This window comes from Antechinus flavipes, chromosome 4 (assembly GCF_016432865.1).
Source record: "Antechinus flavipes isolate AdamAnt ecotype Samford, QLD, Australia chromosome 4, AdamAnt_v2, whole genome shotgun sequence".
NCBI lineage: Eukaryota > Metazoa > Chordata > Mammalia > Dasyuromorphia > Dasyuridae > Antechinus > Antechinus flavipes.
The window spans coordinates 413,697,732-413,724,620 of NC_067401.1; the positions used below are offsets into that span (position 1 = coordinate 413,697,732).

Here is a 26,889-nt window from a genome sequence, read left to right on the forward strand (position 1 = left end):
CCAAAGGCTCCCCAACTATTCCTTGTTTTAGCAGCACACAGGGTCATGATGCCCTCTGGTGGGAAGAAGGTAAACCATCTGAGGTTTGCAACAAAGTCAGCACAAGGGTAGCTGTTTTAACACACATCCTTTCTCAGCAAAAGGCAGATGGGTAGGAGTCCTCCTCTCCTACACAGTGAGCCAGCCAGCCTTAAGCAGGGCAGAGTAGGCTGCTGTCTTTGCAGTGCGATTTGAGGGGCACCAAAAGGCCCCCTTGCCCAAAAATATCTCCCCATCTGCCTTGCCACCTGCCTAAAATTCCAGTCGTCAGTCACTTCTTTGGTATAAGGCTTTCAAAAGCCCTTTGAAAAATACAGAGGTAGGAGACAGCATGGTACAATGGAAGAATATTAGATTTGGAGTATAAGGAGCTGAGTTCAAATTCTATCACTTTTCTGGACCTCAGCTTCCTAGCCTTTAATCTGATTTAGATGGGACTATCTTTAAGGTGTCTCCACCCAATACTAAGTCTACAATTCAAGATCTGATAGGCTGGGAGAGCTTCAGCTTCCAGTATTCCTTTTACGTTTCCGTCTGTTTCAGTTCTTATTCACAGAATCACAAAATTTTCAAACTAGAAGGGACTCCAGCCATTTCATTAAATCTACAATTAAAATGACATTCCTACAATAGCCTGTTTGACAAAGGGTCATCTAATCTCTATGTTAACCTCCTATGAAGAGGAGCCCCTTCCTCCCTAAACAGATCATTTTATATTATACAGCTCTAATCAGTTAGCAAGTTCTTGCTACTATTAAGCCTCAATTTGTCTCTCTTCAATTTCCACTCCCTCTTCCAGATTCTCCTCTCTGGAGGCAAAGTAAGCCAGTCTAATTCTTTTTCCATATAGTCCTTGAAGGTAGCTGTGATGCCTTCCTAGGGTCTTGTCCTATAAAGGCTAACTCTCCTTAGTCCCTTCAATTATTCCTATATGTCTTAGATGCAATTTTATTTATTTTAAATTCAGAACTTAATAAATACAAGAATAACAAATGCAAATAAAATGTGCATTTCTATATATAGTGTAGGGGAATAGCTAGGGGCTATGATGGATAGAGTACTGGGCCTATAGTCAGAAAGAGTCATCTATCTAATCATCCTGAGTTCAAATCTAGCTTCAGATACTTATTAACTGTGTGATCGTTGGCAAGTCACTTAACCCTGTTTACCTCAGTTTCCTCATTTGTAAAATGAGCTGGGGAAGGACATGACAAACCACTGCAATATCTTTGCCAAGAAAACTTCAAAAGGGGTCATGAAGAATGAGTCATAACTGAAAAAAATGCCTAAACAACAACAATATATAATGTAGAACACAGGAAGGGGAATGCACATGAAATGGTGAGTCTCTCTTTTGTCTTTGATATATAGTAACTTTAAAATACAACTATCCATGCTAACCCTCCTTGGCTGTTTGCTTCTGCCTTTTTTCCAATTCTATTATGACATGTACTCAAGCCCTTTCACCATCCATGTTGTCTTCCTCTGGCAGCTCCCCAGCTTATCAATGCTCTTTGAAAACTTTGGCTTACAGAGCTGAAGATAATACTCCAACTGTACCCTTATCTCTGTTTCTCAGAAAAGCATTTGAACATTTCCCTATTGTTCTGACTCAAGAACAATGCAAATCAGCATGAAATTGTGTACTTGGTAACCATGTGACTCTACAGCATTATGAGGCTGGGTACAGTAAAAATGTAACTCCAGAAAAGAGTCAACTCTTGGCACTTCAGAAACATTTGCTCAGAGTCTGTTTCACCAAGTGTCAGACCAAATAACCAAATACCCAAGTCCACTCATACTCATGACCTACAGAATTCTAGAAGTATGTTCTCCTCAAACTTCTGACCCTTCCTGCTTCAGGAAAAATATAGACCATATTCAGTGTTTGTCCTCATCCCCCAATCTGTGGAGGGAAGAAAAATAAGATAATGTAAGAACTATAAAAGGCATCTCCAATATTATAATTGCTAAATTAAAAGCTCCCAAAGGATGAGAGACCTTGTTTTTTCATTCATTCATTCATTCACTTTTTGTGTCACACAAGATTTGGGAGAAAGGACAGTAGTGGGCTAATCATGGAGTCAGGAAGACATGGATTCAAAACTTGCCTTTGATAAGTCCTAGCTATGACACTTTTGGAAAGATACCTTAAATTCTCAAGGTCCTGTGCTATCTCCTAAGACTCTAAGTAACAATGGAGTTTATTAAGAAAAGTGTTTCCACATCAGGTAGACTTTTTAAAGATTTCAGCTTAAAAAGACCAAGATCTCCCACTGCATCCCCAACCATCTCCAATCATCCAATCTATATCCTGCCACTGGACCCAGATGGCTCTGGAGGAGAAAGTTAGACTGATAACTTTGCATAGCTCAACTTCACTGAAATCCAATTCACACATATCATGACGCCACCTCCCTGATATCATGGCCCTCTTCAAAAATTAAGGACAAACAACAACCCCTGTAACTAGAGTTCCTGCACTGGAGACCCAAATGAACTAGTCAGTTGGGCAACACTGCTCTTCCTTCTTTCCTCTCTCCCTTCTTTTCTTTCTTCCTTCCTCTCTCCTTTTTTCCTTTGTTCTTTCTTTCCTTCCTCCCTCCCTCATTCTTTCCTTCCTTTCTTTCCTTCCCTCCTTCCTTCCTTTCTCCCACCTTCTCTGTCTCCCTCTTCCCTCCCCCTCTCTTTTTCTTTCTCTGTCTCTCTCTTCCTTCCTTCCTTTCTTTTTTTCTCCTTCCCTTTGCAGAGTCATATTGCAACATGTATTCATGTTTTCAAAGTTAGAAGAGTTCTTTCTATGAGCACCTTTCTGTGAAATTGAATAACTTCACATTTCAACTCTGCTACTTACATATATGTGAATGTGGACAAGTCATTTCACTTCTCTGGGTCTCATTTTCCACATGTGTAAAATAATGAAGTGAGATTAAATGACCTCTGAAAGTCTTTCAATTTCTGGAATTTCTCCAAAGTCCCAATAAAAGGCAGTGTGATCCAGGAGCACAAGCCAGAAAATGGGGCTTTATCTAATTTTGTGACTTTACTACAAATACTATGAGTATAGGAAAAAAGAACACTGCCTTTGAAAATCAAAGCATATGGGATCAAGATTCAGCTTTGCTATCCATGTTACCTTAGATAGGTCACTTAATTCTTCTCAGGCTCCGTTGTCTATAAAATGAAGACCCATTTCAACTTTAAGTCCTGAGATGGTATGAAAAGCTCCTTGCATTATGCAGAAAGCCTTAGCATCAGAAGGCATGGATTCAAGTCCCTTTTAAACAGACTGGCTGCGGGACCCCAAACAGTCACTTGACTTCTCAGGGGCCTCAGGCAACCTATAAAAGATTACTTATAAAGCTGTTTTGGATTTGTATTTCCCCACTAGAAGGTTCCTTATGCCAATGGAATCACAGATCCCTTTAAAAGACATAGACAAGCAGGTAGAAAGAAGGGCAAAAAGAAAGGGAGAAAGAAAGGAAGAGGAAGGAAAGAAGGAAGGAAGGAAAAAGAAAGAAAGAAGGAAGGCAGGAGGAAGGGAAAGAGGAAAGAAGGAAAGAGAAAAAAGAAGAAAGGAAGGAGAGAAAAAATGAAAGGAAAAACAATAATGACAACAACAATAATAGCAGAACTTCTTCTTATCAACTTGATTATTGTAATGAGGGAATGGATGAAAAAGCATTTGCCTAGTCCATAGTACTAGAAAAGCATCCTGGTATATATTAGTAGGAGAAATATGTCCTAATTTTCTCCATCCCATTCCCAAGTTCCTAATGCATTCCTTTCAGAGTCTTTCTGGATCTGGATGAAACACTGCTGTGGTAGCTCGGGGTCATCATTGTTTGAGTGATTCTCTTGTTCTGAAGCCCCTGACAACACTTTGGGACATGCTTGTGTAGCCGTGGTCTGTTTCCATGGAGACAAGAAGCTCTGCTTCTCTTCAAACCCAAGGTAATGGTTTTCATCAAAATCCTATTTCCTTTGAGAGAAGTAAAAAGGTTACAGTACCACTCTCCACATTTCCTCTGTAAATACAGAATGCTCCACCCAACAAACACACATCCCAACAACCTCAGCACATTCCTAACAGCATCCAATGTGGCCTTTTCCTTACAAACATTTTCACACTTTTTTATCTTCTACTAGCACCAATACTTACTCTACTATCCTCCCTTTTCTCTCTCCTCCTTCCATTTCCCCACCACAATGAATTATGAATTCTGAGTCAGAAGACACTTCAGAGATGACTTAGCTCAGCTGGTGACTCAACAGGGCCACTCTTGATATTTCCCAAAAGTTCTTCCCCAGCTCCTTCAAGTCTCTGCTTGAATACCTACAGTAAAAAGGAACTCATCATCTTCCGAAGTAACACATTCTACTTTAGGATGGCTATAAATTGTTAGGAAGGTTTTCTTTATATCAAGTCTAAATCTATCTCTGCAACCTATCACTCCTAGTTTTGTCCAAAGCAAGACTCATCCCTATTCTTTGTCCAATATAGAGAAATAATTCTAATACCCCTCCCCCCAAGTGTTTTCCTTTCCAGTAACCAATATTCATTTGATTGTCCATCACATGGTAGAGGATCCAGTCCCTTATTTATCTTTAGAATCTTCTTTAGGATTTACCTCACTTCATGTCCTCTCTAACAATCAAACAAACCAACCTCTGGACAATCCAGAGCTTGATCTGTTGGCCATTACCCCACAGCAAGAAAAAAATACCCAGAGCTAGTTCATCAGCTGCTTCTCAATACAAATTCTAAGGGTTTCTTACAAACAAATTGGGTTTATTTGTATCTATATATCAAAGGATAGGGCAGAAAGTGGGGCATTAGCAAATTATTAATCTCAGTGTAATGTAATATTATGTGATGGACCCTCTCCAAGGTGATGAAAATGGTTGATAATATAGACAAAAAAGTAGTTACCGATCACATTATCTTTTGGGAATTTATGGCCAATGTCAACACCCAATAAGGTATCAGGGTTCATTACAAACTGTCTAGGTTCATTACCAATAAACTAGAAGTTGGACAGAACCAATCAATGTAATAAAAACCCTCATTCTGTCTCAAACATTGACATAATAGCTTAGGAATCCTGGCTTCAATGTAACCTAGCCATGAGGTGAGAGTTTGGACTAAACCCCTCTCGAGGTTTGGATAAGATTTAGGGCCAACTAGTAGCCAGACTGACCAGATTTTGCTACACTGAGATTCGTTGTTCACTATATGTTACTAATGGATTGGTCCTTCCCTTGAGGCTAAGGCCCTAAGAATTTCAGTGAGCAGGAGGTTGAAGAACAAGATTTGATATAATAATGAGAGGGTGCTAATGTCAGTCCAGAGTAGAATTTTGCACAAAAGTGAATGTCAGACCACTGAGCTTCACAGTAATGGAGGTATGTGATCTGTGAGCCATTGAGCAGGGCAGGATCAGCTGAAAACAAGTTTGTAGATGGAATATTGGAATCTGTGGACTCCAGTTATCCATGGGATCCTTACAAGTGTTAATCATAAAGGGAAAACAATTTCACTATCTAGAAGTTCGTTTCTTCTATCTAGCTCAGATCAAATAGAAAATGGGCTTTAACTCCTAATGGTCATATTGGGGCAATACTTTTATGGGGACAGAAGACTAGGAGTAAGCATAGATGATAAAATTAGGATGCAGTTCTCTGGTAGATCTCGATCACAAGTTTATCACCATTCATCTTGCCCCATGTCTGAATTCATTGATCAGTCAATGATCATCTATTAAGCATTTGCTTTATTATGTTAAGTGGGCAGCTAGGTGGTATCTGATAGGATGCTGGGTCTGGAGTCAGGAACACCTGAGTTCAAACCCAGTGTCAGATATTTATTAGGTGTGTCATCCTATACAAATTACTTACTCTGTTTGCCTCAATTTTCTCATCTGTAAAATGAGCTAAGGAAGGAAATGGCAAATTATTCCAGTATCTTTGCCAAGAAAACCCCAAATGGGATCACGTCAGATATGACTGAAATGACTGAACACACAACTTGATAGCTATGGCTCTCAATACTGTAGAAAGATATAAAAAAGTAAAAATAGTTCCTAACTTCAAGAAGCTCACATTCTAATAGTAGAGACAAAAAAAGATAAGTAATTAGGTATATCTCACATATACCTCACATGCAGAATAGATAGGTGATTAGATGGAAAGTGACCTCAAAGGAAAAGCTCTAGTAGCTAGAAGGACCATCTTATTCCTCTGGCAAAAGGTAAACTTTATAGTAAGCTATGAAAGAGAGGCAGGAATGGAGAACATCCAGGCATGAAAAGTCAGTAAGAATGCACAGAGATAGGAGAAAGACAATGGCGCATGAGGACTATAGAGTATATAAAGATGAATAAAGTGAAAAGAAAGGAATGGGTCAAATGAGCTTTAAATGCCAGAGAACTTTACATTTGATCTTGAAGGTAATAGGAAGCCCCTGTAATTTGAATAGACTGGGGCAGAGGGAAGAATTGACATGATCAGACATACTTTAAAAAACACTTTAAAGTGGAAGATAGAATAGGTTAGAGAAGAGAGAAATGAGGTAGGGAGAAAAATTATAAAACTATTGCAAGAATCTCAGTGAGAGATGATGAGGGCCTCAACTATAATGGTGACTTTAAGAAAAGAAGAAGAAACATTAAGAAGAGATGTTGGGAAGGTAGAAACAACAACATTTAGCAAATGAAAGTGTATTTGGGGTGAGAGTAGAGTCTCTCTCTACTCTCATGGGAACATGGTAGTGCCCTTGGCATAACAGAAAAATGCAGAAGAAGAAACATTTTAGGAAGAAGGATAATGAATTCTATTAGGGATATGTTGGATTTGAGATGCTTATGAAACATTCAGATGGAGATGTCCAAAAAGCAGTTGATGGTACAATATTATTGCAGATTAAGAGAGATCTGAGGATTGGATAATTAGATTTGGGAATTATTTGCAGAGAATTAACAATTGAATCCATGGGAGTTGATGAGATCACCAAGTAAGATAGTATAGAATGAAAAAAGGAGGGCCCAGGACAGAGCCTTGGGTGATTCCCACTTAAATGGGTTGGTTGGTGATTATGACATGAATTAAAGAAGCAGTAAAGAAAACAGAAGAAGCAACTGGACAGATTGAAGAATAAGTAGAGGAGAGCAGGGTCAAGGAAATGCAAATAAGAGTATTATCCATTAGTATTTATGATCACCATAATGACAGTATAAGGGAGGAAAGACTTTGAACTCAGGACCATAGTTACTACAATCATAGATCCAGCAGTCTCAATGTGAGTATATGTAGCTATATATTCTCTATATGTGTTTAGACAATGACTTGTGTCACTTTCTAAATACACACATACATACACCATATTTACTGCTACATACAGGCTTCTCTGATCAGTAATACACCAGCACCATTTCTACTATCTTACCTTCTAATCCTATATTCTAAGTGTCAAGGTAATGAGACAGCAATTACATTCAGCCATTCCCTACAGGATCAGCTCAGTGGGAGGATCCTAAAAGAATCTCCCACATGGTGTAACAGATACCATCTGTGTTCCCTTTTACCTGGATACTCCATAGTACCCAATTCTCCCTCCTGTTCTCACACTGAGCTACTTCAGATCAGGCTCTGGTCCTGACTTTAATGTCCATTCTGCTACCACCACAAAATCCTCTGTGGCCCCTGAATGAAAATATCTTCAAAATGAGCTATGCCTCAGTAAGAAAAAGAAAAGAGAAACAAAATAGACAGCACAAAATGAGGGGAAGAAATATTCTCATGCTGGTCTCTAGGGTCTTTAATGTAAACACTGTTGTAAATGTCAGAATTTGTTCACACCAGTTATTCTCAACTGCTGCTGCTGTTGATTCCTCCAGAAAGGCTAAGAAGGCATCTGTTCTTTTGGAATATGTTACCTTTCTTCACCCACAAGAGCCACCTCTTCCAGTTGAAAACAAGCACACAGAGCTCACAGCTGGCTCAAGACAATTTCAATTCAATTCAATAAAAATGTATAATGTGCTATTTGCTAAAGATAACTAAGACAAAAATGAGAGATAAAGAACTAAGATTCAAAAGTGGGTCCAGATCTCCATATCCAGCACTTATTTTTCCAAATATATGATGCTTCTTTTAAAGACAAGGATGATACCCAAGTATGAATATGGATGATTGAAACAATGCTGGGGAATGTCCATGATGTCACAATAAGGAGCAGGGTTAAGAGAGTAAATACTGAATTCCATTTTAAATATGTCAAGTTTGAAATGCCTGTGGGACATTCAGGTACAGATATCGAAAAGTCAGTTGTTCATGTGGAACTGGAGCTCAGGAGAGAGATTAGGCTGAATAAATTGATTCAGGAGTCTTCTGGATAGAAGTGATAATTGAACTCATGGGAGCTAATGAAATCACTGAGAAAGAATGTAAAGATAAAGGCCTAGGATAGAGCTTTGGACAATACCCCAAAGGAGGAGGACATGGATGATGATGATGCAGCAAAAGAGATTTAGAAGCAATTGTCACTGATACATTGTTGGTGGAATTGTGAACACATCCAGCCATTCTGGAGAGTAATTTGGAACTATGCTCAAAAAGTTATCAAACTGTGCATACCCTTTGATCCAGCAGTGTTTCTACTGGGCTTATATCCCAAAGAGATACTAAAGAAGGGAAAGGGACCTGTATGTGCCAAAATGTTTGTGGCAGCCCTGTTTGTAGTGGCTAGAAGCTGGAAAATGAATGGATGCCCATCAATTGGAGAATGGTTGAGTAAATTGTGGTATATGAATGTTATGGAATATTATTGTTCTGTAAGGAATGACCAGCAGGATGAATACAGAGAGGACTGGCGAGACTTACATGAACTGATGCTAAGTGAAATGAGCAGAACCAGGAGATCATTATATACCTCAACAATGATACTGTTTGAGGATGTATTCTGATGGAAGTGGATCTCTTCGATAAAGAGAGCTAATTCAGTTTCAATTGATCAAAGATGGGCAGAAGCAGCTACACCCAAAGAAAGAACACTGGGAGAAGAATATAAACTGCTTACACTCTTGTTTTTCTTCCTGGATTATTTATACCTTCTGAATTCAATTCTCCCTGTGCAACAAGAAAACAGTTCGGTTCTGCACACGTATATTGTATCCAGGATATACTGTAACCTATTCAACATGTAAAGGATTGCTTACCATCTGGGGAAGGGGGTGGAGGGAGGGAGGGGAAAAATCGGAACAGAAATGAATGCAAGGGATAATGTTGTAAAAAATTATCCTGGCATGAGTTCTAGCAATAAAAAGTTATTTAAAAAATTTTTTAAAAAAAGAAGCAATTGTCAGACTAATAAGAGAAAAACCATAAAAACTCTTGTCTCCTTAGGTCTCCTCTAGCATCCCTCCCTGTCAGCAGAAACCTCACTTCCTACCAGTGAGAAAATAGAAACTATCCATCATCAGCTCCCTTCCTTCACATATGCTATACCTTAAATTTTCTTGATGTTATCCATCAATTTTTCTTTGCTCTAATCTCTGCTGAAGAGGTGTGTTATTTTTTTTTGTCACTGACAAGGATAATCCTTTTACCTATGGCTTTGATCCTATCCCTGCCTCTTTCCATGAGCTTATTCTTTTGATCACCCCCACTTTTTTCTGTCATTTTCAATTTCTCCTCTAGCAGCTCTTTGCTGGCTACAAATGTGCTTGAGTTTCCCTTGTCATTAAACACTTACTTTACTTGATTCATCTTTCTTTTTTTTGCAGCCAAACCCCTAGAATGGGTTATCTCCATTCTCTTCCAATTTCTTACCTCTTGCTCACTTTTCAATCCTAAGTCATTTGGCTTGATACTGTAAAAATGAACTAAAATTGAGTTTGCTTTCCAAGGTTAATAAAGATTTTAAAATCACTAAATCTAACAAATTTTACTCAATATTTCTTAGGCCTTATATTGGATTTAACATATATTTTTACCATGTTTAATATTGGATTACATGCTATTTAGGGGAGGGAATAGGGGGAAATTGGAACGCAAGGTTTTTCAAGGGTCAATGTTGAAAAAATTATTCTTTCATATGTTTTGAAAATAAAAAATTTCCATTAAAAATTAAAAAAACAAGATTTTAATAAAAATATTTCCAAGGCCTTTCTTCACTTCTTAGTTTTGATGCTGTTTACCATCCCTTACTTTTAGAGCCTTATTCCTCCTTCAGTTTTGTGATACTATACTTTTGGAGCAGTCATTATAGAAAGGGTAACATAGAATCAAGAATTGAAGAATAAAAAAAATCTTTAAGGACCTGGTTGAGATGAAATTGTATAAATTTTTGATGTCAGTCAGGACAATTGTGTGACTTCCTCTTAGGTAGAACTCAAGTGATAGGGCAAATGGTGAGGATGATACATGATTGATAGTTTGGCAAGATACAAGGATGAGATAAGAAAGTTCTGAATTTGAAAGGAAAGGACAGAATATAATTAAAGTAATGAACCAAACTTCAGGCAGGAAAACAAACAAAAAGTAGGAAAGTCAGACCAGAATACTGGTGGTGCACTGGGGAAATAGAATGGGATTTGGGTACTAAAGGTGGAGGAAAGGTAAATAACTGATGTAATAGGAGCAAAACAGAGGGAATGATGGAAAGATAAGATTTTGCCATCAGGGAAATAAATGTCAAATTCTGGATCATTCAGACAGAACAGTTACAACATCCACAGAATGACCAGAAACAATTCATCAGAAAGAAGATAACCAAATATATGTCTATGAAGTGTAAAATAGCAAGGGGTTTATGGATTTATATCTTGGCCTTGACATTATATAGGTGATTACACAGAAGACACTGAATTTTTCTGCATCTCAGTTTTCTAATCTCTAAATCATATTGCTTATCTCACAAAGGTATAATGTTGACAGAATATAAATGTAAACTTTTGTCTTTAGGATGCTGTCCTAAACATTACTGACCTATCTCATTTCAACTTTGTTAAGACACATCACAGTCTCATACTTGAGATTAATTGGATAGCATCAATGATTTGTCAGCACACATTTCCCTCCTCCTTGTAAACTCTTCCTTGGCCCTGAAACCATGTTAAATTCTCCTAATTAAACCTCAAACATCTTAATCAAATCACCTAAGAAATGAAGTGAGAATATGGAACATCTGATGGAATTGCAAAGAGATCTTTATGGGTTTGGAAGAGTTTTGTGGGGAGGGGAAGTTTGTTAGAGGGAGGGGAAGAGAAAAACAAATGGACCTACAGCAATTGGATGTCCCAAATTTTATTCAAATTCATCAATATTTAGTAAGAACCTACAGTTTGCAGAGCACTCTGTGGGAGATAGGAAGTTTTCTTTTCTTCTTTTTTTTTTTTTAAAGTCCCTGCTCTCATGAAGTTTACTATCTATAAAGTGATAAGACTTAAACAATATGGGGAAAAAATGCTTTGTTGTGAAAAAGATACAAATACAGAAAATAAAAATAAGTCTAGGGGCAACTATATGGCACAGTGGAAAGAGTACTGGCCCTGAAGTTAAGAGAACCTGAATTTAAATCTGTTCTCAGACCTTTAACACTTACTACTTGTGTGACCTTGGGGCAAGTCATTTAACTCCAACTGTCTCACCAAAAAGAATAGAAAGCTATATAAAGTGATTATGAGTGAGGGTCCATGTGAAGAGGAGTGAGACATCCTGAGCAGACCACAGTGAGAAGGCTCAAAGAAGTGACATTGCTGAAGAATAGCCCAGATGTACTAAAGTATAAATTGTTTGGAGAGGAGTAATATGAGATAAGGCTGGAAAAATAAGATGATATCAATATATGGAAGACCTTGAATGCCATGTAAAACTTTGAACTTGACTTGAGACCTAAGAAAATCACTGAGATTATTTGGATAGAGGAATGCCATGACCATATTAATGAGTCAGACAGAACATCCTACCAACAGAATGAAGCAGATTGAAGGATGATGGGATGAGACTATTGCAGTAATGCAGGTAGGTGGCAATAAGTATCCTGTACAATGGTAGTGTCAGTGAGATTGGGAGATTGGATGGACACGAGAGGTTGTAGAGGTGAGGTTGATGAGACTTGGTATATGATAGAATCTGAGAGGTAAGGGAAAGATAGATCAAGGACAAATCCCAAGTTTCAAGGAAAACAAATTATTGGTAATACCTCAAACAGAAGTAATGAGATCAGAATAGGGTAGAACAGGTATGAGGGGTAGGGAAGAGGTGATCAGTTCAGCATGTTGAGATTGGGGTCCCATCATGGATCATTCCAAGTATAATTGTGGATATTTGATTCAGGGAGAGATAAGGGCTGAAGATTTTGATTTGAGAGTCATTTACACAGATGTGGCAGTTGAAATTGTGGAAGTAAGATTGATAGTGGATAGAGAGAAGAAGGCCTCAGGAAGGCTTTTGGGGAGACTCATACATTAAAGAGTTGGAACAAAATCATAAGGAGAATAAATGTAGATTTGTATCAGTAAGGCAATATTCAGTCATTGGGAAGGGAGGTGTATTGTTAATCTCTGATTAATGGGTGAGGATCATCTGTCTCATTCAATCAATGAATTCACCATTGTATGTCTAGCTGTATTTTGAGCATTAAACAAAAGTGAAAACAATCTCTGTTGTATGGGAACTTACACTACACACACACAAATAAATAGATACAGAATAATTTCAAAAGACGATGGGGGAAGACAGGAACCTCATATAGAAGATGTCACTTGAGTCAAGTCTTGAAAGAAATAAGAAATTCTTAGAGAAAATGCATCATAGACATGAGGGATAGCCAGATTAGTATCATAGATGCAGAAGATAGAAGCAAAGAGGAGCAAGGTCATTTTGGCTGGACTATGGGGTACATGAAGGAAATTAATGAGAATGGAAAGATAGGACAGGGTTCTGAAGGACACCAAGTTCTTTATAGGATTTTCTATCTCCTCATTCTCTGCAAGATATAGTGACCAATAAGAGGAAAATATTTTCATGCTGCTATTTTGACAGATACTGTTATTTGTCACATATACTGTAATATGTCAAATAGAGGAATATATTGGCCATTGGGAGCCACTGACATTTATTGAGCAAGGGAGTGACACAGCCAGTGTCTGGAAAATCAATGTGACAACTGTGTGAAATCTTCATTAGGGAAAGGAGAAGCTTTAGGCAGTGAGACAAGTTAGAATGCTACTGCAATAATACAAAAAAAAAAAAAAAAGAAGAAGAAGAAGAAGAAGGCTGGTAGGTGGGGAGGAGACCTAGAAAGGTCTCTTACAGAGAGTGGAATTTGAGCTGAGTCAAAAACTTGAAGAACATCAGGGAAAATAAGAGGCAGAAACAAAAAAGGAAGGGCATTTCAGCCATGGAGAATTGTGAGTCTGTGACTCAGAGGAGAGATGCAGGCTAGAGATTATAGATAGATCTATTTATATGATGATTAGACCAATAGATAGATCTATATTGTGGATGTGAATATATACATAAATATATATAAAAAATACATTTACATAGAGAGAGAGAAACTGAAACAGAGATTCAAAAGAGGAACAGAAAAATAGAGACTATATATGCATATAAATAAATAAAATGAGTGTATAGAGTGTATTAAATATACACACATATATATATATATATATATATATACAATGAATACATATAGATGTTTTTCAAACCTTATAGTGCTATACAAACATGAGTGATTTTTATTAATCAATACTTTTTTATCTGCTATAGATTTTACAGTGTAACTTTGTGCTTACCATATAATGTCCAGTACTTTCTTACTTGACAAAAAGTAACTTACAAAGCAAGTCATGACTAGTCTTCTTGTCTTTAATCTCTTTCATTTCTTTTCTCCTGTACCATGTTTTCTAATATATTTTTTCACTATCCTTCTCTAAGCCTAGAAGTCTCCTTGCACAGAAGTCACTAAGGATCAACATATGCGTTGATTTAGGTGGGAGGGTCCCCACACCAAATTCTTCATAGTATTTTTTCTATCTCCTCTTCTCTGCAAGATATAGTGCCCAATAAGAGAAAAGTATTTTCATGATGCTATTTTGACAGATACTGTTATTTGTCACATATACTGTAATATGAGATAACAAAGTTTCCTAGGAAATGCTTCTTGTTGTCTTTGGACTCATGATAAACCAATCTTTGAGACCTTCTAGTTTAATCCTATGCCAATTTACCCAAATCATGGAAACAATTTTAAAAAGGAGAACTTCCTGTCAATAATCCATAAGAGATCTCCTTCTAACTGAGTATAAGTATATATTGGGTCTGGCTATTCAACCAATTTTGAATCCAACTAACTGTTATCACATACTCCATATCTCTCTGTTTTGTCGACAAGAAAGAATAGCAGGAGAAACTTTACCTAATGCTCTGTAAAAAAATTAAGTAACTAGGTCTACAGCAATTCTCTCCATTACTCTGCTAAATCTATCAAAAAAAAAAAAAAGAGGGATTGGGAGATGCTATTGGTCCGGGCTTTCTTGCTCTTAATTAAGTCATACTGGCTCTTTGGGATCACCATTTCCATTGGCAGATGTTCACCAGCCAATGTATTCTAGAATTTTAGCAAGTACCAAAATCAAGCTCACTGGTTTATAGTCTCAACTCTTTCTTCTTCTTCTTCTTCTTCTTTTTTGAAAACCAGGACAACTGTCTTTACAGTCAAGTAATGTCTCTCCTGGTACCATGATCTTGAAAAAATCATTGACAATGGCTCAGCAATCACAAATATCAGTTCCTTTAGTATCCTAAGCTATAGTTTATCTAGCTCAGATGACTTGAACTCTCTTAAATCTCCACAGTTTTCTTAGATATTATTTCAGAATGTTTTAGTAAAGGGTGATTAGTAAATACCTAGAAAAAGAAGTCATTATAGGACTATGCCATACTTTAGTATTCACCCTCCATTACTTGCTCTTTATTCCATCTTATATGTAAATATTTTTCAAATATGATTTGATGGATAAGCTCCCTGTGAAGCTGTATCAACTTCTTTAAACAAGTCTCTCTCACTAGAAAGTATTTCTCTTTGTGTCTTTAGAATTTCATTCTTGAGACTCTTCTATCCCATTGAGAAGCCACAATCAGGATTAGCTAGCAGCTTCCATCTTAAAGGAGCAAAGGGCCTGGAATCTAATATTCTGACAGGCAAAGGAACTTGAATTTCAACCAAGAATTAACTATCCAGCCAAATTGAGCATTATCTTTCAGGGAAGAAGATGAAAATTCAATGATACAGGTGAATTTCATTTATTTCTGATGAAAAGACCAGAGCTAAACAAAAAATTTGATTCCCAAATACAAAACTCATGAGAAGCATAAAAAGCTAAAAAGGAAAGAATGCTTGAGAATTACATCTCTGTTATGGGTATACTTAGAGAGTATGGGTATAATTTGATTTTATTGTGATAACATGGAAAAGAAAAGAAAAGAAAAGAGACTCTCCTATTTCTCCAGGGATGACTGGTCCTATGGAATTTTGGTCATTCTTCTTATCCTATCTATGAACCTTTAAAATTTACTGTTCTAAAATTTAATATATATGACAGGCCATGTCGAGTTTTTTTCCTCCTTCTACATCATAACCTCTCAGATGGCATAGTGATTTCCCCTCAGCTTCCCATAATTTCCACCACAGCAAATAAGTTCTTCCATATTGAAGACAAATAATTTCAGAGGACAAATTCCCATTTGATTGGTTATTGAACCTTTTTGAGTATGAAATTATCATAAGGAAAGGATAGAAATTATTCTCTCTGATGTTTTTAAAGTCAGACCAGACATATTGCTACCAAAAACATAGCATACAAATTCTCTCCTCTGCATTTTTGCTCATACTGTTCTCCCTATATCAAATGCTCATATTTGTCTCTGCAAAAAGAGTTCTGGAGTCAAAGGAGACATATTCAAATCTTGATTTCAGAGCTTACTACATATATAATTTGGGCAATTCACAACATCCTTGGACCAGTTTCTTCACCAGTAAAAGATAGCCTCTGAAGTACTGACCTGATCTAAGTATATGACATTTTCTAGGACTAGGGTCCTACCCACTCATCCTAAATCAATCCATCCCTTCTGAAAGCTCCCTCATGAAAACTCCTTTCAATGATTCCTCCTGTCACTAAGTTCTCATTAGGCTTATTATATACCACACAGTTTTTACCTTTAATTATATACTGTGTTGTTCTGATTTTTCAATATGTGTCTTAATTCCCTGTAAAATTTATAAGCTTTTCAAGGACTAAAATCATGTCTATTTTTTTTTCTTGTACTTCACAAGAGCAACACAGTTAGAGAGTTTAGACATCCACTAAAGGTAGACTAATTTAAGTTGGTGCAGTTAAGTGATGCAGTGGATAAAATGCCCAGGCCTGGAGTCAGGAAGACTCGTCTTCCTGAGCTCAGATCAGGCCTCAAACATTTTACTAGCTGTGTGTCCCAAGGCAAATCACTTAACCCTGTTTGCCTTAGTTTCCTCATCTGCAAAATTATTTAAAGAAGGAAATGGCAAACCACACCAATATCTTTGCCAAAAATAATTTAAATAGGGTCACAAAGATTAGACCAACTTAAACAACTGAACAATTTAACTTTCCCCAATCACAGACTGGAGCATTCTTTTCTAAATATCAGGACTTCAATGAATAGCCTGATAGTATGAGAGACTTTTCTTTAGATCCTTGGTCTGTACTACCTCACTGGAGTCCCTGGAAGGGAAACTTCAAGGAACATCTTGCCATAAAGATGTTCTGGGAAATTTGCATTCCCAGGACCAAGACATCCATGCTTTACAATGGGGTAAAGCAAATTACACTGGGTAACAATTCTGAAAGTAGCCAGAATAACTTTGCTTACCCGGAAAGCACTCCCAGGACAAGATTGAGAACAAAGAAGGATCCGATGATGATGAGGGGGATGAAGTACAGCCAATTCCAGGTGGCTCCTAAGGCATCATTGGTCTGGAAGATAGAAAAACAGTCGCATTGTTATTCCAATGGTATCCAAGAGGGAAAATGTAGTGTATGGGTAAAAAAGAGCACTGACCCTGGAATCAAAGGACCTGGACATGAATCCTAGCTTAACTCCAATTATGTAACCTTCGGAAATCTACAGAACCTCTCTGAAACAGTTTCTTCATCTGTCAAATGAGAATAATACATTTTGCACTACTTTGTGTCACAATTGTTCTAAGGAAAGGATTTTGTAACTGTTAAGTGCTACATAAATATGAGCCATCATTACTCTCTTAATAATCACAGCTATGGAATCTTAACAAGTATAGTTATATCCTATTACTAAGTATCTCTCTTGACTTTGATTTGGATTTGCAAGATCAACATTGAAACAATGCAAATAACATTCTCCCAGAAGAGTCAAAGAGTGAGTGACATGTATTATATGAGCCATCTCTGGTGGCTATGGTACACTCCCAACTAGCAGGAATGAAAGCATCAGTCACCCAAAAGACAAACAAGCTATAGAGAGCTCTGCCATTTCATCAGTAACAATTCCCTCCACCAATGCAACTCTCAACCTCTCTGACTTCTTGAGACCTATCATATAAGCTTTTCAACTAGTACTCATCACCTCCTGAAGTGTTAGAAATTTCCCATAATAATTTTGGTAACAACCTTCCCCTTCACACCTAACTCTTTTTGCTTTTGTTCTCTCTTCAACATAGTAGAGACTTAAGGACTTAAGCAGAGCCTAAGTCCTTCCAATTGTAACATATATGGCTCATATTTTGGCTCTACTGAAGAGAGATTGAGAATGATGATTTTGTGCAATTCTTGTCTCACTTACATTCAATTCACATGTAAGTCAAGACTTCACTGGTGATGTCATTATTCCTCTTCAAAAATAAAGGATGAACAACTGAAATAGAATCGGTTTAAATAAAATAGAGAGGACTTAGGTCAGACATCCAAAAGAATTAACCCAGTTGCCAGGGGAGCAAGGAGACAATGTGGTTTCATGGATAACATACATATGTAAAAGCTTCCTGCATGCCAGACACTATGCTAAGTGCTGGGGATATAAAAAGAGGCAAAGGATAGTCCTTGTCCCTAAAGATTGCACAATCTGAGAAAGATCCAGCTTCAAATTCCACCTCTGAACCTTAATATCTATGTGACCACAAAACAACTTCTATGAGCATTAGTTTCCTCATCTCTACTTATCTTCTGGTATTGATCTGAGGAACACTAAGAGGACCTCAGATAACGAAGTGTCTACTCTCTACCATCTTTGATCTGCCCCATGTATACTTATCTTAAAGGGTAGCAATCACAATCAGATTGTCAATCAACAGTCATACAAGCAATAAAATGCTTGCAAATCTTAAACTGTTATGCAAATGCCAATTATCACTATTAATAAGCTATGAAAGGTCATTATGGCTCTCTTTTATTGTATAGATTTTAATGGTGGTAAGAAGTTATTTCTCTGTGAGACTTGAAGTGGCAGCCCTTACTGAAAGACTGCAACATGAATTTAATGATCAAGAAACAGCCTTGTTTCTATATACAACCCTGCGCAGGAAGGGCAAGAAGAAGTCTGATTAGTTACGATGATTGATTGATTAGTGCTTCTTGGAACAAATGTGTTTTACTTTCTTGAGGACCATAGTCCAGATTCACTCTTCTCTCAGGCTAGAACATGTCAAGGGCAAGGACCCTGTCTTATACCTCTTTGTTTAGATAAGAGTCACTGTGAGTGGCACCTCTCACAACGCTAGGGCCACTGTGATGACGGATCGGCGTTACCCAATGTCAACAATGATGATGATGAACAGCAGCAAATGAGCAGTAGCTACAACCACTGCCCTGGGGAATGATTAAAGATGATTGACAGCTTAAAAGGTTTTTCTGGAGAAAGCTGTTTGACATCCTTCCTAGATTATTCACAAACCTTTTAATAGAATTGCTGCCCCCTCTCAGCCTCCTTCGCCAGTCTTTCTCTCCCTGTACTTTCTCCCAGTACCTCCCTTTAACAGGGGGGTCTCACCCCACCTTATTCATTGGTTGATGAATCAGTGACAAGGCCAGTTGGGAGGGAGGAGGGGAGAAAGGCCCAGGCAGCAGTGGGCAGACAATGGACACCACTCTTTCTTCCCTCAAGATGGGAGGGTTTTTTTTTCCTTTCTTATTTTCTTTCCAAGGCTAATTAAGCCTTCAATCTGCATCTGATTCATCATTATTAAAAATCTTAAAATTGTCCAGTGTAGGAGAGACGACTGCTGAAGTGTCTTTTGAGAGAGGGAAAAAATAACATTTTTTAAAAGTCATCAACAGCTTTGGAGGCAGCAACTGCCTTAGCACCAAGCAGGAGGGGGAAAACGTGAAGCAAAGGTGCAAGTTAAACCCCTGAGTTGTGACTATTGTCTCTCTCATGGTGTGCATGTGTCTGTCTCATAGCAGGGGGGTGGAAGAGAGAAGGGTAAATGTGTGTGTGTGTGTGTGTGTGTGTGTGTGTGTGTGTGTGTGTGTGTGCTTTCTCTCTTTCTCTCTTTCATTCTCTTTCCACTAACCCCCTCCTTCCAGCCCCCAACAAGTGACAGGATCTATTCTCACAAGCTGCTTCCATGGATTATTATTATAGGTTTTCATCCACTCTTGCTTCAGAGACACTGAGAAGTCAGTGCAAACTACTCTAAACAAGGCCCACTCTAGTGAAAAATACCAATATTATCCAGAATCCTCTGCCAAGTTCAGGGTACCCATTCACCTGCCTCTCCTGTCCTTCCCTCCCCAGGTCACCAGGATTGTCTGAAAAAGGAAAGGAACTTTAGTAAAATCCCAATCAGGAAGGGAACCCCTCTCAAAGAGGATCCTAGCAAAAAAAAAAAAAAAAAAAAGGATGAGGAAGAGTGCCCTTCCAAGGATTAATGCCTCCCCATTTAGCTGAAATAACTGTCAGTAGACCAGAATGTTGGCTCATGGCTATCTAGCTTAAGGCTTCCCTCATCCTCTGGTTCTTACCTTCCTTTCTCACCTACAAGCTCTGATAACCTAGGACTGACACACACACACACGTGCACACACTATATGGGGATGATGACAGACGGTGAGAAAAGGTCCGGGGGTGGTAGTACACCTGCGCAGGGAAAATGCTCAGTGGGTACCAGCACCCAGGCAGGGAAAATGTTTTCCTTTGGGAACCTGCCCAATTGGGGGTGGCAGACCCACCCCCTCCCTGAGTAAACAGGAGCACATGGCAATTATCACATTAGTCTTCAGGAGAAGTGGGGGAAGAAGAGATGATTGGTAGAACAAATGAAATGGAGAGAAGTTAATTGGAGAAATGGAAAGAAATGAATTCTTTACCTTTTTCTGAACATTTACTTACTTTCACCTTCCAGTTTTAAATTACTGTCTCCCACCCTGAGAAACAGGGACCCTGGTCTCTGAGCCAAAAATCCTTGGGAAAACCATATCTCTCAATTCTCTTGAAGTATACCTTAGATTTTAACTCCCTCAAATAGAAGCTTTCATTAGATGGAGGTTGCTCTGTCAGGAAGGCCAAAAGGATGAAGATGACAACTGATGTTTATATAGAACCTTAAAATTTGCAAAGCACACTACAGAGATAGCGAGGTCATTTCCTCTGAGCATTACATCAGGCACATGGAGCGGGTACTATAATTATTATCATTCCCATTTTATTGTCACTCAACAACCATTTGTTAAAATATTTCAGGCACTGTGCTATGCAATGGTGACACAAAAAATGACAAATGATAATGTCTGCCCTCAAGTTATTCACAATCTAATTGGGGGGGAGAGTAGCATGCAAACAACTATGTACAGGATTAATTGAGAATGATCTCAGAGGAGAAGTTCTAAGATGAAGGAAGAGAAGGAAGCTGACACTTGAAGAAAGTCAAGGAAGCCAGGGAAATCAGGAAAGGAAGATGAAAAAGGGAAAGAGCTCCAGACATGAGAGACCACCAGGGAAAATATCCTGAGTTGGAAGATGTTCAAGGGGCAGCAAGAAAACCACTGGGTCATTGGGAATACAGAGAACATGAAGAGTGAGGTGTGAGAGAACTGGAAAGGTAGGAAGGAGACAAGTTAGGAGGCAAGCAGAGGGTTTTACATTTAATCATAGAGGAAATAGGAAGTCACTGGAGTTTATTGAATGGGAGATAGAGATGTCTAATTTTCTAGATTGGTAAATTAAGGTTTAAAGACATGAAGATCATCCAGATCACATAGATACTGTCAGATTTCAACCTTAACTTTACCATCATACACACTAGCTATCACAACTATCTCTCAGAATAAAGGGATGACACTATTTCTTTTTTTGTAAATAATTATAACTTTTTATTGACAGAGCCCATGCCTGGGTAATTTTTTACAACATAATCCCTTGCACTCACTTCTGTTCTGACTTTTCCCCTTCCTACCTCCACCTCCTCCCCCAGATGGCAAGCAGTCCTATACATGTTAAATATGCACAGTATATCCTAGATACAATATATGTGTGCAGAACCAAACAGTTCTCTTGTTGCACAGGAAGAATTGGATTCAGAATGTAAAAATAACCTGGGAAGAAAGACCAAAATGCGAACAGTTTACATTCATTTCCCAGTGTTCTTTCTTTGGGTGTAGCTGCTTCTGTCCATCATTGAGCAATTGAAACTGAGTTAGATCTTCTCTTTGTCAAAGAAATCCACTTCCATCAGAATACATCCTCATACAGTATCATTGTTGAAGTATATAATGATCTCCTGGTTCTGCTCTTTTCACTTAGCATCAGTTCATGTAAGTCTCTCCAAGCCTTTCCGTATTCATCTAGCTTAAGGCTTCCCTTATTCTCTGGTTATCTTCTTTTCTCACCTACAAGCTCTGATAACCTAGGACTGACACATACACACACATGCACACACTATATGGGGATGATGACAGACGGTGAGAAAAGGTCTGGGGGTGGTAGTACACCTGCGCAGGGAAAATGTGCAAAACAAGTGTTTTTAAAGAACAATAATATTCCATAACATTCATATACCACAATTTACCCAACCATTCTCCAATTGATGGACATCCATTCATTTTCCAGTTTCTAGCCACTACAAACAGGGCTGCCACAAACATTTTGACACATACAGGTCCCTTTCCCTTCTTTAGTATCTCTTTGGGGTATAAACCCAGTAGTAACCCTGCTGGATCAAAGGGTATGCACAGTTTGATAACTTTTGGGGCATAATTCCAGATTGCTCTCTAGAATGGTTGGATTCATTCTCAACTCCACCAACAATGCATCAGTGTACCAGTTTTCACGGGGATGACACTATTTTAAAATTCTTTCTCATTCACATTCTCTGGTCAAATCATGCTCTAGAGGGGAAAAGGCCATAAATAAGGACTCCAAAGATATTAGACCAAGGAAGAAGCTAGGTAATTCAGTGGATCAAGTGCCAGCCTGGAATCAGAAGATACATCTTCCTCCATTCAAATCTGACTTCAAGTACTTACCAGCTATGTGGCCCTAGACAAATCACTTAACCCTGTGTGCCTTAGTTCCTCATATATAGAATGAGCTGAAGAATGAAATGGCAAACTACTCTAGTATGTTTGCCAAGAAAACCAAAACAGGGTCATAAAGTCAGCCATAACTGAACAAAAACAAAATATTGCCACCACTGCCATTACTACTACTATCATGACTACCACCACTACAACCATCATCACCACTACAAAAGCCATCCTAAGGAAGGAATAAGATAATTTTGTGAATTGAAAGCCAGGATTCCACAAAGGAATCAAGGGACATTGGCCACCTCAATTTTCCTGGAGGGACCATCCAATGATTCAAAGCCAGAGAATTTTATAGTGCTATGACCATTTCCAGGAAAGGGAAAATCAGTCAAGGGCAGGAAGGTCAGTATAGAAAAATAAGAGCTCTAAGGAGATTTTTAGAATGGTTCAAGAACATTTTTACTTCTTCACTTTTTGACTTGCATAAGCTGCTCCAGGAAGGTTCTTCCTAAATTTTATGATAATGTATTATAGTTGTTTTGCAAAATTTAAGCTGCTTTAAAGATAGAATGAGACAATTCTTCCCTAGTGGGACATATTGTAATATTAGTGTCAATGGTCAGCTAACGCACCGATGATGTCATACCAATGTTATAGATACCTATAGTGTATAGGTATATGTGATACCTAACAGAAGATAGAAATGACTCCTGGTCTGTGGGGAAGTCAGTATAAAACCCCTAGCATTGTCTGATTAGTCCCATAGGAGTGCAACAACCTAGATTAAAGACAGTGTTCTACAAATAAATAACTTCTTCTCTTTACCTGTATAAAGTAATTCATGAACTACTATTCTGATGAGCTTAGCTATTCAGATATAGAGTAGATGGACCATCCCTAGCATCTCTGTCTCCTCTCTATCCCCTATTAAACTCTGCTAATTTCTGCTGTCAAGTCTGGATCACTTTTATAAAACCACCAAATACCTTGAGTAGTGTTTCTACTGGCAATATATGTCACTGCCCAATCCCCACCATTCTGGGAGATGATAAATATAATGATGAAGATGGATTGCCATTTCTATAAAGTTTTAATGTTTAGAAAGCAGTTTAAATTAATTATCCTATTTGATGCTCTTTATATCCCTTTGAGGTAAATAATACAAAGTCATCAACAGCTCTGGAGGCAGCAACTGCTTTAGCACCAAGCAGAAGGGGAAAATGTGAAGCGAAGGTGCAAGTTAAACCCCTGAGTTGTGACTATTGTCTCTCTCATGGTGTGCATGTGTCTGTCTCATAGCAGGGGGGTGGAAGAGAGAAGGGTAAATGTGTGGGTGTGCTATTACCATCCCCATTTGATACATGACAGGCAGCACTGGGTAGAGATAGAGAGCTGGCCTTGAAGCCAGGCTAATTTTCTTCTGTTGATATATACCAGTTGTGGGATGTTAGGGAATTCACTTAAACCCTTGGTACCCTAGACCAGTGATTAAAAAAAATTCATAGAAATAAGGACCATACATAAACCATATATCAAGATGTAAAACTATAAATTGTCTCAGAAAACCATACATTAACATTATCTATGCTGTGTTATATTCTATTTATTTTGTATATTTCCCTATTACAGTTTATTCTAGTTTGGGCCACATTCAAGCTCCATACCTCTACTCTAGCAGCTTACTAAGACTGTATGTTCAAAGAAGGTGCTAACCTACTCTAGTAAAGAGAGTTTTCTAATTTGAGTGATCCCTATGCCAATAAAATCCTTTCTCTATCCCTATTTTACAGATGAAACAGAGGCGTTAAGAGGCTGATTGACCTAACATCACACAGGTAATATCAGAACTGAGATTCAAAGCCAGATCTCTCCTAACTTCAAATCCAGCATACTTTCCATTTCAGTGCCTCTCAAATGGGCTTAAATATAAGATACCCAAATGGGCTACTTCACAGATGTATACCTGACTGTCTTCTGGGTAAAGTAAGGATTTTTTTTTTTAACATCAGGAAATTATCAACCAAAATGTCAGGCTCCTACCTATTACCTCTCGGTGGTTGAGGACTACTAATAAAATTGAAATGCTTTTTAAAGTGAAAATAAAAACAAGGGAGTTCATTCCTGAGTCTACAAGAATGAAAAATGTATCTGTCCTCCTAGCCAAATGGAAGAATGAGGGATAGGATAGCTATTTAAGAATGCAAGGGATAGAAGAAAGGACAATGAAGAACTGTGTATGAAACTGAAGCACCTGCCACCAACCACCATGATAACTAAACCTGTTCATTCTTAAAGGCAAAGCATATTATTGCATATTAGATTTTTAATAAACACACTAAGTCTCAATGTTAGGAGAAAGAGCAAACAAGCAATAATAGAGGTGGAATCTGGCTACTCTAGGGGTCTGACTACAAGTAATTAAAGCTCCCCACGCATTCATATCCTATCATGCATCTAGATTATTTAAGGGAATAGCTCCTCCCCCATGCCTTTTTGTCTGAATACCACAGTGATTAACACTTTGGAGACAGAGGGAGAAAAATGCCCCAGGAAAGAGTGCAAATGGTCTTAGTAACAACATTATTGAGCACTAAGTAGTCACCTGCATTAGCAGGATAATTCACCCATGTATGAAAGCACAAGTGTCCTTGGGATGGAGAAGACTGTAAAAACAAGAAGAGAAGTGGGTTTGAGGGAGAAAAAAAAAACATCTCTGGGCTGGAATGCTGAAAGGGAACTGGCAATAATGAGATTAGGGTCATGGGGGTCCATCCTTTTACAGAAATTGTTAGCCATGTAAGAGTTTCTTTCATAGAAGAGCCATTATTTCCAATACAATTTCTAAAACAAAACTCCCTAAATTCTGGTGCCTGTGGGTAACAGCTCTTTTTGCTGTTTTGTTATTCAGTTTCTGGTTAGAAACAATTGATGATACCAGATTGAAGAGAAGACTTCAGGTCCTACATCCTAGATTTTCCTACTAGGTCCTAGCCCCAAAGCAATGAAGACAGGCATGAGAAAATCCCCAGCCTGGAAAGGAGAGATGGTCCTTGGGCTATACATCACTGAGTGCCCCCACAGTTATTAAAAAGTCTTTAAAACATCATAATAAACATTATCATATTATTTGTATCAAGGTATTTTTTAAAATAACATATTAAAGGAATGTAAATTCCTTGAGGACATGGTTAATTTCAATTTATGATAATATAATATTTAACTTATCTAATTGAAATTAGGATCTGAACCTATGACTTCATTGCTTTGGAGAGCTCCCTGATGAAGAAATTAGTGAGTTAGCCAATAAACATTTAGCAAGCATCAAACATGTGCCAGGCACTGTGCTAAGTCCTAGACATCAAAAGAAAGTCAAATGACAGTCCCTGACATTGAGAGGCTGACAAACTTATGGAGAAAACAGCATAAAAACAACTATAAACAAACAAGCTACATAGAGGATAAATAAATCAGCAATAGAAGGAAAGCCTAGAATTAAGACAGAGAGAGAAAGACTTCCAGGTACCTTCTTTGCAATTTATAGTTTCAGAGAGTTGCCTGGAACATGTGTCCCAGGCAAGGTTTGAAGCCATGTTCTCTTGACTTCAAGGTCAGTCTTTAGTGCATTGCAACTCACTACCTCTATACCATTGAATAAATTGCATATTGATTGGTCATTCACACTTGATGTTAACTAGAATACAAATGGTGCTAGACCTGATTTCTCTTATTTTTTGTCCTGAGAGAGGACAAATCTTATCCAAACCTCTCTGCTCTTTTTTGGTTTCCATTCTCCTTGCCTTCAATAAGAACATCATCTAAAGGGTCAAAGGATATGAACAGACAATTTCCAATTGAAGAAATTAAAGTCATTTCTAGTCATATGAAAAAATGTTCTAAATCATTATTAATCAGAGAAATGCAAATTAAGATAACTCTGAGGTATCACTATACACCTTTCAGATTTGCTAAAATGACAGGAAAATATAATGATAAATGTTAAAGGGAATGTAGGAAAACTGGTACACTAATACATTGTTAGTGGAATTGTGAACTGATCCAACAGTTTTGGAGAGCAATTTGGAACTATGCCCAAAAGGTTATCAAACTTCATACTCTTTGATCCATCAGTGTCTCTATTGGGCCAGTATCCCAAAAATGGGAAAGGACTCACATGTACAAAAATGTTTGTAGTGGTCCTTTTTGTTTGGAGGAAAAAGAAGAGTCAGACTTGATTTACTTTGAATCTTTTCTTGCCTTACTAGAGATAAGGGCCATGGAGCTTTTTGTATTTCCTGAGCGGATTAGA

General features: G+C 38.0%; 1 protein-coding gene across 1 annotated transcript in view; it reads right to left on the bottom strand.

Moving 5' to 3' along the window:
• LOC127561608 (voltage-dependent R-type calcium channel subunit alpha-1E-like) overlaps positions 1-26,889 on the bottom strand; it is a 248,785-nt gene that overhangs the window by 80,036 nt on the left and 141,860 nt on the right. The window contains exon 6 of the mRNA XM_051996782.1: positions 16,957-17,060. Within this exon, the coding sequence (XP_051852742.1) occupies positions 16,957-17,060 (104 nt within the window). The remainder of the gene's footprint in view (positions 1-16,956; positions 17,061-26,889) is intronic.